The sequence below is a fragment of the Gekko japonicus genome, unplaced genomic scaffold, assembly GCF_001447785.1.
Source record: "Gekko japonicus isolate JY-2015 unplaced genomic scaffold, Gekko_japonicus_V1.1 scaffold466, whole genome shotgun sequence".
In the NCBI taxonomy this organism is placed as follows: domain Eukaryota; kingdom Metazoa; phylum Chordata; class Lepidosauria; order Squamata; family Gekkonidae; genus Gekko; species Gekko japonicus.
Genome location: NW_015177019.1, coordinates 525,969 through 538,700, shown reverse-complemented (window position 1 = coordinate 538,700; position 12,732 = coordinate 525,969). Strand labels below are relative to the sequence as shown.

General features: G+C 36.7%; 1 protein-coding gene across 1 annotated transcript in view; it reads right to left on the bottom strand.

Moving 5' to 3' along the window:
- BNC2 (basonuclin 2) overlaps nt 1-11,607 on the bottom strand; it is a 351,100-nt gene extending 339,493 nt beyond the window's left edge. Inside the window, exons 1-2 of the mRNA XM_015427749.1 lie at nt 11,567-11,607; nt 10,636-10,836 (exon numbers count right to left, since the gene is read on the bottom strand). Of these exons, the coding sequence (XP_015283235.1) occupies nt 10,636-10,731 (96 nt within the window). The 5' untranslated portion in view covers nt 10,732-10,836; nt 11,567-11,607. The remainder of the gene's footprint in view (nt 1-10,635; nt 10,837-11,566) is intronic.
- Nucleotides 11,608-12,732: the final 1,125 nt, after the last annotated feature.

Genomic DNA, 12,732 nt, shown 5'->3' with positions numbered 1-12,732 from the left:
CACACAGACCTGCTTGGGTCTGCTCTCTATGCCACCTTACAGTAAAATCCTAAGCAGAACTATAGCCTTCTAAACCAATGACTGCAATGGACTTAGAAAGGCATAACTCTGCTTAAGTCAGATAGCACTCATGTGTGTGTGTGTGTGTGTGGTGTTATTATTATTATTATTATGCTGTTTGTTTCAGTATATGTATTCAAAGAGCAAAAATTAAAATGCACATGTTCTCCTGTAGCAAGTGCAATGTAAATCTCTCTAAATGTGGAACACTGAACTTGAGTGACGCAGCCACTTGCTTCCTCTACCCCTGTGACCCCCGCCCTCACAACCTCTTGGTGATTTCTAATTTAAGGCAAAAACTAATATAGATAAAGCAACATATAACCTGACAGCGTACCAGTTAAATCCTGACAGGGTCAATAAAATGAGGGTTTGCAGGAGTCCCAGATGAGAAGTGCTTTCATGAATGCATTCTTTGTGTAAAATCTCTCTGTATATCCTGCTTGCAAAATGACAGTCATGTGCCACCAGCTGCAGGATGCATGCTGGCACTGTCAAGCAGTGTTCCCTCTAAGCTGAGTTAGCGTGAGCTAGCTCACAGTTTTTTAGCCTCCAGCTCACAGGTTTTTGTCTTGGCTCAGAAAGGATGGCTCCAGAGCAGACTCATTTATGCAGTTGCCAAATTGCTCGCTCACAACTTTAATGCCAGTAGCTCACAAAGCAGAATTTTTGCTCACGAGACTCCACAGCTTAGAGGGAGCATTGCTGTCAAGTGCTATAGACTATTCGGACAGGGTGGAAGTCCTGAAAGTAACCTTACACTCGGGCAGGGTGGAAGTTTCCATATCCATGCCTGATCATCACAAAACCCACCACCTTTAAGAGTTTACAAATGGATTTAAATTTTAAAACAATTATAATTTTCATTTAGAATGCAAAAATAATATAATTAAACTGATGCTAATTAAGAATCTCAATTTAATATTAGTTTTGTTATTGCATAAGGCCAGCTGAAAGTAATTATTTTTTTCCAATTGCAATGTTCATTAAGAAACTATTCTCCCCTCCACTCCAATTGTAGTTCAGATATCCTTGGCAAATTTAAGCCTTGGATCAATTGTCCCAGGAGAAATAGCCACTAAATGCTACCTTAATGAAGTCGACAACATTACAGTGTCTTAACAACAACAACAACAAAAACCCTGTGCATAAGATCAAAGCCAAACCAAACAAAACTAAATTATATTCAAGGCTTCTATAACCAAGAGAACTTAATAGGAAGTAAGTCCCATTGAACTGTGGTACCTGCTTCTGGGTAAATCTGAATTTCCTTCTATCATAAATCCCATTGATTTCTATTGGATAGCTTGAATCATGTGGTTAACTCCCACACTGAAATCAATTAGTATGGGATGAAAATCACTTAGATAGGATACAATCATCCTTTTCCAACTGCAACCTTTTAAACTTTTATTATTTCACAATTTTATCTGTGACATATTAAACTAAAGTATTTTTAAAATGTAAACTGCCATCCTTGTGTTGTGATAACTGAAAAATACTATTGAAACATTAGAATTCAATCTTGATAAAATAATTTTTAGGTTGTAAAAGGCCAACTACAATTTGACACTCAAGTTCAATTTAAGTATAATTCATTATAAAAGATCTCATTTTTAAAATTCTTTTTCATGAGACTTCCCCCCCAGTCACTAAAATACTGAAAGTCTAAACTGTTTACTATACCCAGTGTTTTCTTATATACTTTAAAGATTGAATTGAGCGGCCTTTCAGCACTCTACCACGATAAGCCACGGCATCTGGTCACACATTTTTATCATGCCTTCCCTTACAGGCATATTCACGAGGCAAAACTCTGGGCTCTCTACATGTCAACACCTAAAAACAAGTAGCTTTGTGAACAGGTTTCCAACGTCTAACACAAGAATCATCAAAACAAATTTGAGTCTAATGGCACCTTTAACACCAACAGAATTTTATTCAAGGTATAAGCTTTTGTGCACATGCAGACTTCATCAGGTATCAGTCCATACATAGCATACAGCATAATGAAGACGTTTAACAGATTCAAGGACCAAACAGGAATAACAAGATTAGTTTATATGGTTACCATTTGTTTGGGTTTAGTTACAGGGGGAAATTCAGTGAAGGAAATAAATACGTTAAAACTGGAGATTGATGGGCAGATGCATCCTCAACTGTGTAATGCTGAGAGCAATTAATTGAGATCCTGCCATTACAAGAATCATCATTTAATCTACCACCTCAGATTTTCTTCTCATCGCTTGACAGTCATCTGACTACAAAAACTAAAACAAAATCAGGAACTGCATGACATTTGTTTGGCTTCCTGTAATAATGAAACACATATGAATGTCTGTCTTCTCATTTGGTAAGAGAGAATCCTACAATATCCCATTTAAAGAACACAAATCAGCCACAATGTTACAAGATGCAGGCATTTAAAAATTGGGAGCAGTGAACAAAGTTCCAATCAAAACCAAAAACCAGTTATGAACTGTAATGCATTAAAATTAGATAGTACAGTTGCATAGTAGGTACTACAGGTTGCATCAAAAAATTACATTTGGGGCATTAAACCAAAACACAGTGACAAAATGAGTTAACAATCTCATGAACAGAAGTAATTTTTTTGTCTCCTTAGTGTTATGTTCCATGTGCGGTCTACATGAAACGTAGGAAAAGTGAAATCTCAAATATCAGCTCTGGAACCACAAGACCTAGTATTTGTGATTCTTTCACCCCAGCAGAGTATTAATTGATACTAGTATTACAATAGGCACAATCCAAAAGAGAGTTTCCTCCCACATGTGGCTGAGTATATTTACAATGGTGCATAATGCAACTGTAAAATCTATATTGCTAGTATATTCATTTTGTTTATTTGCATGTTCTATATGTCATTAATAGTGTACATATATGGTGCAAATAGATGGTAAATGTAATATCTGGTGACTTGGGGGCCAAAGTAGAAAAACAGCATAATTTTCATTAGGCTCTCAGCCCGTTTCTAATATTTATATAAAATTAAGTATCACTGAGTCCAGTGGGACTTACTGACAAGTCAGAGAACAGTGTAAAGCTGGTATAAATTCCTCTGAGTTATACTCCATAGAAATAAGGCCCTTTAAATATATTTTGTAATGTTTAGAGTTTGTGTACATATGTTTACAAACCAGTTATACAAAATACAAAAAGTGTTTCTATTTTTTAAAAATGAGAATGGAAACAAAAATGTCACAGAAGTTACTCTTATCCAGTTTACGCAAAACAGCCAGTTGATCTACTTTTAAAAAGTCACCATGTGTTTTGCAGAAAATATCATATATAGACAAATATCAATAGCATACTGCCCAAATAAATGAAGAAAAGGCAACCTACTGATCACATTCTTGCTCATCATGATAAAAACTATGCATAACAGACCTAAATAAACAACTATTGATCTAAAATTAATTATTAAATGTAATCAATGGACCACTTCAGATTTGGCATGCGTGCACCGAAAACATACCATATGTAGTGAAACTGCCAACAATGCAAATAAAAGATGAAGCCATGTTTTGATTACTCTTATTTCTTGGTTACCTATTATTTATAGTTTATTATATTGTTTACATTATTTTATTACACTTTTTAACCAAAGGCTCTCAAGACCAAATTTTAAGAGTGCCAGTCACATGTACAGAATGCCAATTAAAACTGCAGGGTATAGAAGGCACAATGCACAATGATACTTTTTGAGTATGGCATCTACTAGTAAAGGCAAGATATGCCACAGTAAATTTGCCTTTATGTTTTAAACACTCATTTATTCAGTCTTCTATATATCCTACAGGGAGCAAATTACTCATTTTACCTACATAGCCATTTATCCTTATTGGATGGGTTGTACAATGGATCTAATATGCTGATATCGCCAATTTCCATTCAAAACTGTTGGATCCTATAAACAACAGAAGGTTATGTTCCATTTCTCACACTACAAGCAGCAGCCGAAAGTGGACAAACAGCAGCTTTCACAATACTCTGAGAGAGAAAAACACAACTTTTCCATGAATTGAAACAGTTCTGGATGCCATTTTGCGACAATATTCTAAAGATCTTTATGGAGCAATCCTAAATAGGTCTACTCAGAATTCCCATTGTATTTATTGGGACTTACTCCCAGGAAGGTCCTATGATTGCAGCCTTAGTGTTTAAAAACACAATGAATGAGCAGTTTGCTTTCCACCAAGAAATTCAGTAGTACGATACCTTTAAAAGGAAATTTATAGTGCCTTTTCCTTGAGTATACAATATCTCTCAGGGAAGGGGGAAAAGTTAATGTAAATGAAGCATTCTGGAATTACCACCACCTTGTGAACTGTACTCTATTACTTTGCCTCTCAAGTTCAAATGTAAAGGGAAAAAATAAGTTCTTCATCTATATTTTTAATTCAACTTAAGTGTTCCACCCTTTCTCTCTCAAGGCTATTTAGTCTTTGTTCTTGCTGTTGTTTTACCTCTAGGGTACATCTGAAACTCTATGTTTTAAAATCCGAAGTGATAAAGATCTACTGATCTACAGCAATGAGTAGAAGGTCTCACTATGGACACTGTGAAGACTGAGAGTAAAAAGAAGAATATTTCAATAAAGCTTTTTTTGTTTCTAACTTGTGACGCCAGCTCTGTATCAGTAAGCAGAGTGTTCCTTTGCAATCGCTCACTGTGTCACAATGACCGGGCGAATGTGAATTCTTCCACTATCACCACAGTCCCTGCAATCTTGCCTCAGCTGTGACAAACTCACTTTTGCCCCAATGGAACAGAGATGCCTTACTCAGCACCTAATTAGTTAGGGTTAAGAGTCAAGGCAAAGCAAGAGACCACTCTGCTGCTGCATCTCAAAATATGCAACGAGTCAACTGTGTTAATTGGAATGCAACGCAGAGGCACACGGAAGTTCCCATTTTAAACCTAGCAATTACAATTTGTATCACACCACTACATTGATTTTGTTATTCACCATTCTATACATCCCTTACGTCATCACAGTAGACTTTCATGAGGCTTTGCATATTGGTGGAGTGCAAAGGGGCTTTGAAGATAGAGGAAAAATTATCATGCACAATGATTTGGGGGGGAAATCACATTTGGCTTACAAATATACAAAGCAAGGCTCTCCTCTGCACATAAACTCTCTCTCTCTTCTCTCTCTCTCTCTCTCTCTCTCTCACACACACACACACACACACACGCCTTCTTACACCATCTATTTCATACCCCTCAATCAAATCTGATTACTTAGAAATATGGTCCTACAAAACACATATAATTCTACATACATTAGACAGACATCCCTTTTCTAACCTGTGTGTGTACTTGCATGCCACATGTTTATAGAAATACACAGATATGCATGTCAGACAGCAACTGAGCATTCTGATGATGTGATACTACATCAAATAAATCTACTCTGTGTGTGGATGTGTGAGCACACATTAGACACCCTCTTTTAACATATTTCCTAAAATCAATGCAAGTAATATAACTATGGGTTGTTAGATCAATACACACGCACACACAGATATACACACATAAGTAAGCATAAACTGTTCCATGCAGTATGTTTACATATAACCATTCATATTCCTGCAAGAGAGCAAGTGAAAATTCTGGCGACAGTGCAGCAAAATAGTTTGTATTTTATTCTATTTTGAGAACTCAATCAATTGTCTACGCTGGCTTCTGCCTATCATTCATGTTGTAAAATATGCCCACGTAATAATAGTTCATGCGGAATCAGACAATGCTTTTCTCTCCAAGGTAAATCATATAAAACTCTTGTTGAACTACTGTTGATGACTTTTCTTCATCAATGAAGTTCTAAAGCTCGGCATCAAATTTTTTATGAATGAACTGTATAGTATCTATATTTTACACTCCAGCTACCTGAAGGAGTTCACATTACTGTGGATACCTTTGACTGATCAAAAGTAACAAACATCTCAAAATGACCTTCAATACTATATAATAAGAAACAAAATATCAAACTGCTGATGAATATAGACTGAAATAAACTATATATATTTAACATGTTATTAAGCAGCATCTCACAAAATGAGTTTTCACAGTACACAATGTGGGAAATATGTGTTGTCATGCTATTATTTACTGTACTGTTTTAACAATTTCAAGCAAACCTGAAATCCTACACTAGTTTTTTTTACTCTCAGTGCATTCGATCTGTAGTTAGACATAGCCGCATTTACAGTTTTAACTACCAATTCAATAAATGGCACATATGACATTCTCTGTAACGGCTTATCACATAGCAGTAGCAGAGTTAAAATAATATACTTTACACTTGATTTTAAGCCATTTCTACCAGCCCTTTATACATGCATATTTCACATATTTTTAACCTGAACACTTTTCCTGGAACAGTAGACAGAGAAGCAAGCATTTTTAGCAATACCCCCCCCCACTAGTCCCTCATTCTCTTTGATGGACAGATGTATTCATATTAAACAAGTTCATAGATTTAATTTTTAGTTTCCTCGATTTGCCCCTCACCTATCTAGGAAATGATTTCTCTAGTGATAACTAAGACATTTTGGCTAATGAGAGAATCTAATGCACAATAGGAAAATTGTCACTACTAATAATATTTGCAGTTAGTTAAAGAAGGGAAGTGTATGATAATGTCAGACAGTTGTCCTTTAATAAGACACAGTTACACAATGAAATTATGTTGTTAATTTTGTTACATCACTGGATGAATTTTAAATTACTACATAATGATTCACAGATGCATATGTAATCCTAATAATATCCTTTTCGCTGGCTGAAGAGCCATCTCTACTTTGTATTGGGATCAAGAGAGGCAAGCTTGCTTTTACTCTTTTCTGGCATTTTGTGTCATTGTGGGTTATCACTATTTTGCTGTTATGGTTTCATTGCTTAAAGGCATTTTAGAACGTCATAGTCCTTCAGATAAACAGGAAGGGGGGAAATGACATTTCTTATTATGACAAATACTACAAAAATTAAGAAAGCAAAACAACAACAACCAGAAAAGCCTTTCATTTTTTATTTCATCAAACTAAATAGGCCTCTGTTTTTAAAAAACATCCTTCTTGTAAACTGGATTGGGCCATTCTCTGTGTGCAAGTCTGTATGTATGAGTGTATGTGCACACACACATGTTTGCGCCTGCGCATACTTGGACTTTACCAGATGAAGCCAAGGTCTTCTGGTCATTCTCGACCTGTCACTGATCAAAGTGGCCCAAAGAAGAACTCTCCTTTAAAAGATGAGATTTATTTATGCTCTTTGAGGTTATCAGCCATTATTTCTGTATGCAGAACAGGGTTGTCTCCTTCTTAAGGAGTAACAAACTTTTTTTAAAAAAAGTACCTAAGTGGAACCAGTATATTGGAAGGGGAAATATTTAAAATCATTTTAAAAAATGTAATTAGAAATCTTATTTGTCAGTCTTTCCCACTAATCCTAAACCTAAAACTTTCTTTGTATACTATGCATAATTATCTTATGGCAAGGATGATTTACATTTCCACAATGCAGCAGGGAACAGGGCAAGTAAGCAGGCATTTGTAGACTACCTGATGGTACAGAAAAACTTGCCAAAAATTATTTGCGGTTATACAATTATTTTATCCTTCTGAAAAGATTTAACACAGAATTAACTAAGGTTTTAGAGCTGTGCCAGGCAGCTATATAGCTTTCTGTGAGTAGGATAGAAATTTACCTGAAACTAAAATTACTATTTCACTGCAACCTGCAGGCAGCAAATATTTTATTACAGATAAATTATAAAGAGTCAATTGCTTGTATGTTACAGCGCTGAAAATGTTAAAAGGTATCCAAAGGTCTCACTAAACATTTTTTATACCCATGGCAAAACTTCTGCTTGCAATGGAAGTACTTTGTAGATCAGCTACTACTGCCCTTGAACAAGGAATAATAATAGTAAACATAATACTAAAGAAAAAATGATATATTTTCCCAAGCAAAGTCGTAACATCATCAAATAAAAAGATGAAGAGAAAAAATAAAAACATGTCACACACTTATAATGCTTTATAAAATCTTATGGCTGTCAAGCACATTTCCTTAGCAAACTATTTTATTTTATGGCTGCATAAACAAGTATATCTTAAAAGAGAATTAGCAACTGGAATAAGTTAAAAACTGTTATTCTTTGTCAGTGGAATTAACTTACCCTCTTTAAAAAAAAAAAAAACCTCCTACATGCATCCAGGCAGAACGTCTTGGACAGACAACATACTAACAACCCATGGACAAGAAGGCAAAGTACACACTTTCAACATAAATATGTTCATTGTTATCACCTTTACAATCCTACTGTGTCTGTGTATGTATTCCAGTAGAGTGATCCGCACTGATACAGCATCTGCATGCATTTAGCTATACACTACACGTATTATTATTCTTTTCCCAACACAGACTTGGAAAATAAACATGACCATATGTGTCCAGTGATGAAGGGAAAAGAAAAAGGATTTTAAGATCTTCTTCATGCATTAGCAAAATTAACAATAGGAAAAACAACAGCTGATTTCTGAGTGTGATGGTAATTGTCCAACAACAATTTTTATACATTCTACACAAGAGGATTTCTTCCTCAAGTTTCTTCCTCCCTTCCCTTTATGATATTAGATGTTCTCTAGGATTTCTAGCATCTCCTGAAATTTTAACAGTCTAACTCTGTTTTAAAAAGTCACACTCAGATGGATCTATCTAAAGCTATGTATGTGGTTCAACAGCAATTTATCAATGGATTGTTATCTCGCTCTGGCAAAGTTAACTCTTTTGCTGCCAAAGCAACTGAAATCCCAATAATTTAACCTGAATATTTAAGCAGCATTTTTTTAAAAGTGGGGAACACAAACCCCCATGGCAGACTTGTTAGGATAGGTTTTCATTCTTTTACTTGATAATGAATGTGAAAAACACCTAAAGACAGGAAATAATGCACACAGATTGTAAAACATACATTAGTGTCCTGTTCAAGATGTATGAAATGTACTTTTCAACTGAGATTTTTTTTGTTATACTTTTAAGAGCAAGCCATCACATATACGGAGTTGCTTATTTGGCTTATGTTGATTATATTTCTGTACAGTAAGCTGGTATCAGCTGTAAGCAGGGTCCCTCTACAGGATAGATCTAAGTATACCTTATTTGAATGCAGGCATCCTATGAAAAGAGCCGAGCTGTTTAACTCTATTCTGAACACAACTGTTGTATATTATAAAAGACATCCACAATTATAAAAATATATTTACACAGAGAGATGTTTCTTTTCTAAGCATTGCACAGCAAATCCTTTAAACTACCAGTAGCAATGTGTAGATACCTCCTGCTACAGCTAAGATACAAACGACAGCACTTCTAAGTTAATGGAATTCATTCATAAAAATTTTTAGCTCTGAAAAGCCAAACATTCACTGAGCAGTAACCACACATCACAACTTTTTGGTGTTGAGAATACAAAGCAACTTTTCCAAAGGGCAAACTCGTTTCTGAATAGGGCCACCCTGGCATATGCAATGTTTCCAAATAGATTTCCCTCCCATCTTTGATTTGGAGCCCGGTTCAAATATAAAGTTTCTTTCTTTTGTGTGTGAGGAAGATTTCTTTCTTCCTTCCTTCCTTTCATGGGTTTGTTTGTTTAATGCAGAAGAGCCAAACGGTTGAGAAAGACTAGCCACAGCACGCTGGGTGCGTATCACCAAGTGCGTGGTACAGAGACACCAGCAGCCCCTGTGATTAATTATCAGTTATTACTGACTGGCCTTGCAGTAACATTTTAGCTTTCCCGTCAGAACCGCCATACCAAGCTGCCTTAAACGCGGCCCCCGGTGAAGGAACTGCTCTGGGGAGAATGCCAAAACACAGCTCCGCAGAAACAGTGTGTGTGTATGTGTGTGTGTATGAGAAAGAGAGAGAGAGAGAGAGACCAGCAACTGAAACTGTCTCATCTAACGACCCTCAGCTCTTGTGCTGCTGGCAGCAATTCCAGCACAACTGCTCTCTCTCCCTCCTCAAGACTGCTTAACGTTGTTTTCTGCCACCTGAACTCAATTAGGCTGCTCTGAGGGGCCCCCAAAGTTTAGTATCAGTTTTGATATGGGGGCTTAACATATTCGGGGGGGGGGACTTCTTTCCTGGGATATTAAGATACTTTTCTTTTATGAAGGGGGAGAGAGAGTAACAGAAAGGGGGGGGAAGAAAACAAAAGAAAACAAAGGCAACAAATCAATCTACCATGAGTAAACGCTCCGCTCAGAAAACTTTTAAGAATTTAAAAGAGAAACTTTTATTATAAAGCCATATCAAGTTTTATATTTTCTTTTTTTTTAAGGACCCCTCAGGGATGCAGCAAAGTAAGCATGAACATTCCAACGACTTAGTTATGACACTTCAGAAACTGTGCAGTGTTAAATTTAAACAAAAGTGAAATGCAGACAGAGGAAAGTAAAACATATTTAAAAAGAGACACAGAGAGAGAGAGACCGAAAGACATACACTTCAACATGTGGCATTAAAGTAAAGTAAACATACCTGCTGGGACATTCTGAATAAGAGGTTAGTGTCAGCGTTCTGCCATGTCCCCATGAAACCAGGTTCGGTCGTTGCTGTTCTTGTTCCGAACTGCATGGAGTTGTCAGTGCAGGAGTCTCTTAAAGTCAAATCTCTTGCCCTCTTTCGCTCTGTGTGTCTCTGAGTGTCTCTGTCTCTCACATCCACTTCTGCCTCTTCTGACTGAAAAGTGAAGGTGGATTTTTTTTTGAGACTCTTGCCAGCCAGTAGCAGGAGTGTAGTGTAGTTAAGCTAGCTGCACTGTGCGTTTCATTTGGGAAGGGGGGCTTTGGGGAGGGGGCCAGAGCTTATTTCGCACCTTCTGCACGGATACCCCCTATCATTTATACATACATTGTGACTCCCCAAGCTCGCCTCTGCTTTGGCTTAACAGCTGCCTGTCAGGTGTGCAGGCAGGCACAGAGGAGACCCAACCACCAGCTTCATACTCTCAGCCACTGGATGTCATTGGATAGCAGAGCAAAAAGAGAGTCAAACTGCACTGTTCCACTGTCAGGCACCAAATGACATCGTGCACTAGCCTCCTCTCAGGCTTAAGAAACACTGATACACATGCACACTCTAAGGAGCATGCTGATCAGAGTGAATTCAGAAGAACAAGCTGTGGCCCTTTCCCTGTTTTTCTTCAACAATGCTGTCAAGAACAGCATGTAATTGCTGACACTTGCCTATTAAACACAGACGGTAAACCTCCTAACACAGAAGGGGAGAGGAGAGAAGAGGGATAACCAATTGCTCACCCAAAGAGACAATAGACATGCAGGAGAGCACACAAAAGTTGGTCTGGAGATTCCCCCCCCCCCAATCTCTCTGTCTTTTTAAAGATACTAGTTGTAAATAACTACTTTGCAATAATCCCATCCCCGTATTTTTAAAACAATAAAGCTCTTACCAAAAAAGAAGGATGTGGAAGGAAAAAAGATGATCTCCAACTTCTTTTAAAAATAAAACTGGAAAAAAATTGCATGTATGTTTCATCTCTCACATCTTGGTTCTCCCCTGTTAATTGCCTAAAATACTCCAAGGAGCCCAAATCGGAGGGCAGAGGAGTGTCTTTCCCCTTTTCCATAAAGATCAAAAGTGGAATTTTTTTTTTGTTTTATTTAAAGTTCCTAGATGAGGAATATACAATAACCTTTCATGTCAAAAAGGGGAGGGAATGGAATTAAATGAAAGAATACAGAAAAACTGTCCATCCAGCAAAAAGGATGGCATTTTTTTCTCTTTTAGGATCTCCAGCCTTAAATAGTTAACGTATATCATACTCATAAGAAAATAAAACCCATTGCTAATCAACATTTTTTTTAGAATTTTTGCATTTTTCTAGTCCTGTTACATATTTTTATATCTTAGGAAAAGCTGGAGGGAGGGGTGAGAAAGAGACAGAGAGACAGAGAGAACACCTACATGGATTACATAAACACTATAACTTCAAAAATGTAAAACAAAATTCATGCCCTCTCATAAAAGCAAGTCAGGTTAAAAGAAAAAAAGACTAGTTTTTCTCAACTTAAAGTGTAAGAAACATTCATCTTCTAATAAAATCTACAAATTTAGAGGACAAATGTACCACTCTCACAGCTTTTCCTTAACTGAAGAACAACAATAAACCTTACTCTCTCACAAAACAACAAAAGAATCGCAAGAAAGCTTCAATGGCAGCCTCGTGTCATTAGTGTGCAATGAGAAAAGATGAGAAAGCATACACTATGTTGACACAAATGTGTCTTCCCCTTTAGATCCTACATCTCCTGAAAGCTTTTCTGTTAAACTTCCCTCCAGTTCACAACCATTAAGCACAAAAAAAGTCTCAAAAGCTGCAAATTCAATATCTGAGAAACAAAACAAAAAAAAAGAGCCCAAAGAACTGTTGCCTTAAAATATATTAAGTCCACCTGTGGTCAATAAAAATATTCTTGTTGCATGGAACGAAGGGGGGAGGAAAACACCTATGAGTCAATTGTGCCAACAGTGGCTGTACCTTTACAGCTAGCTATTACCCACTTAAACTCCCTCTAAAATTTGCTAGCCTCTTGCTTTCTGAAGTGGTACTCAGTG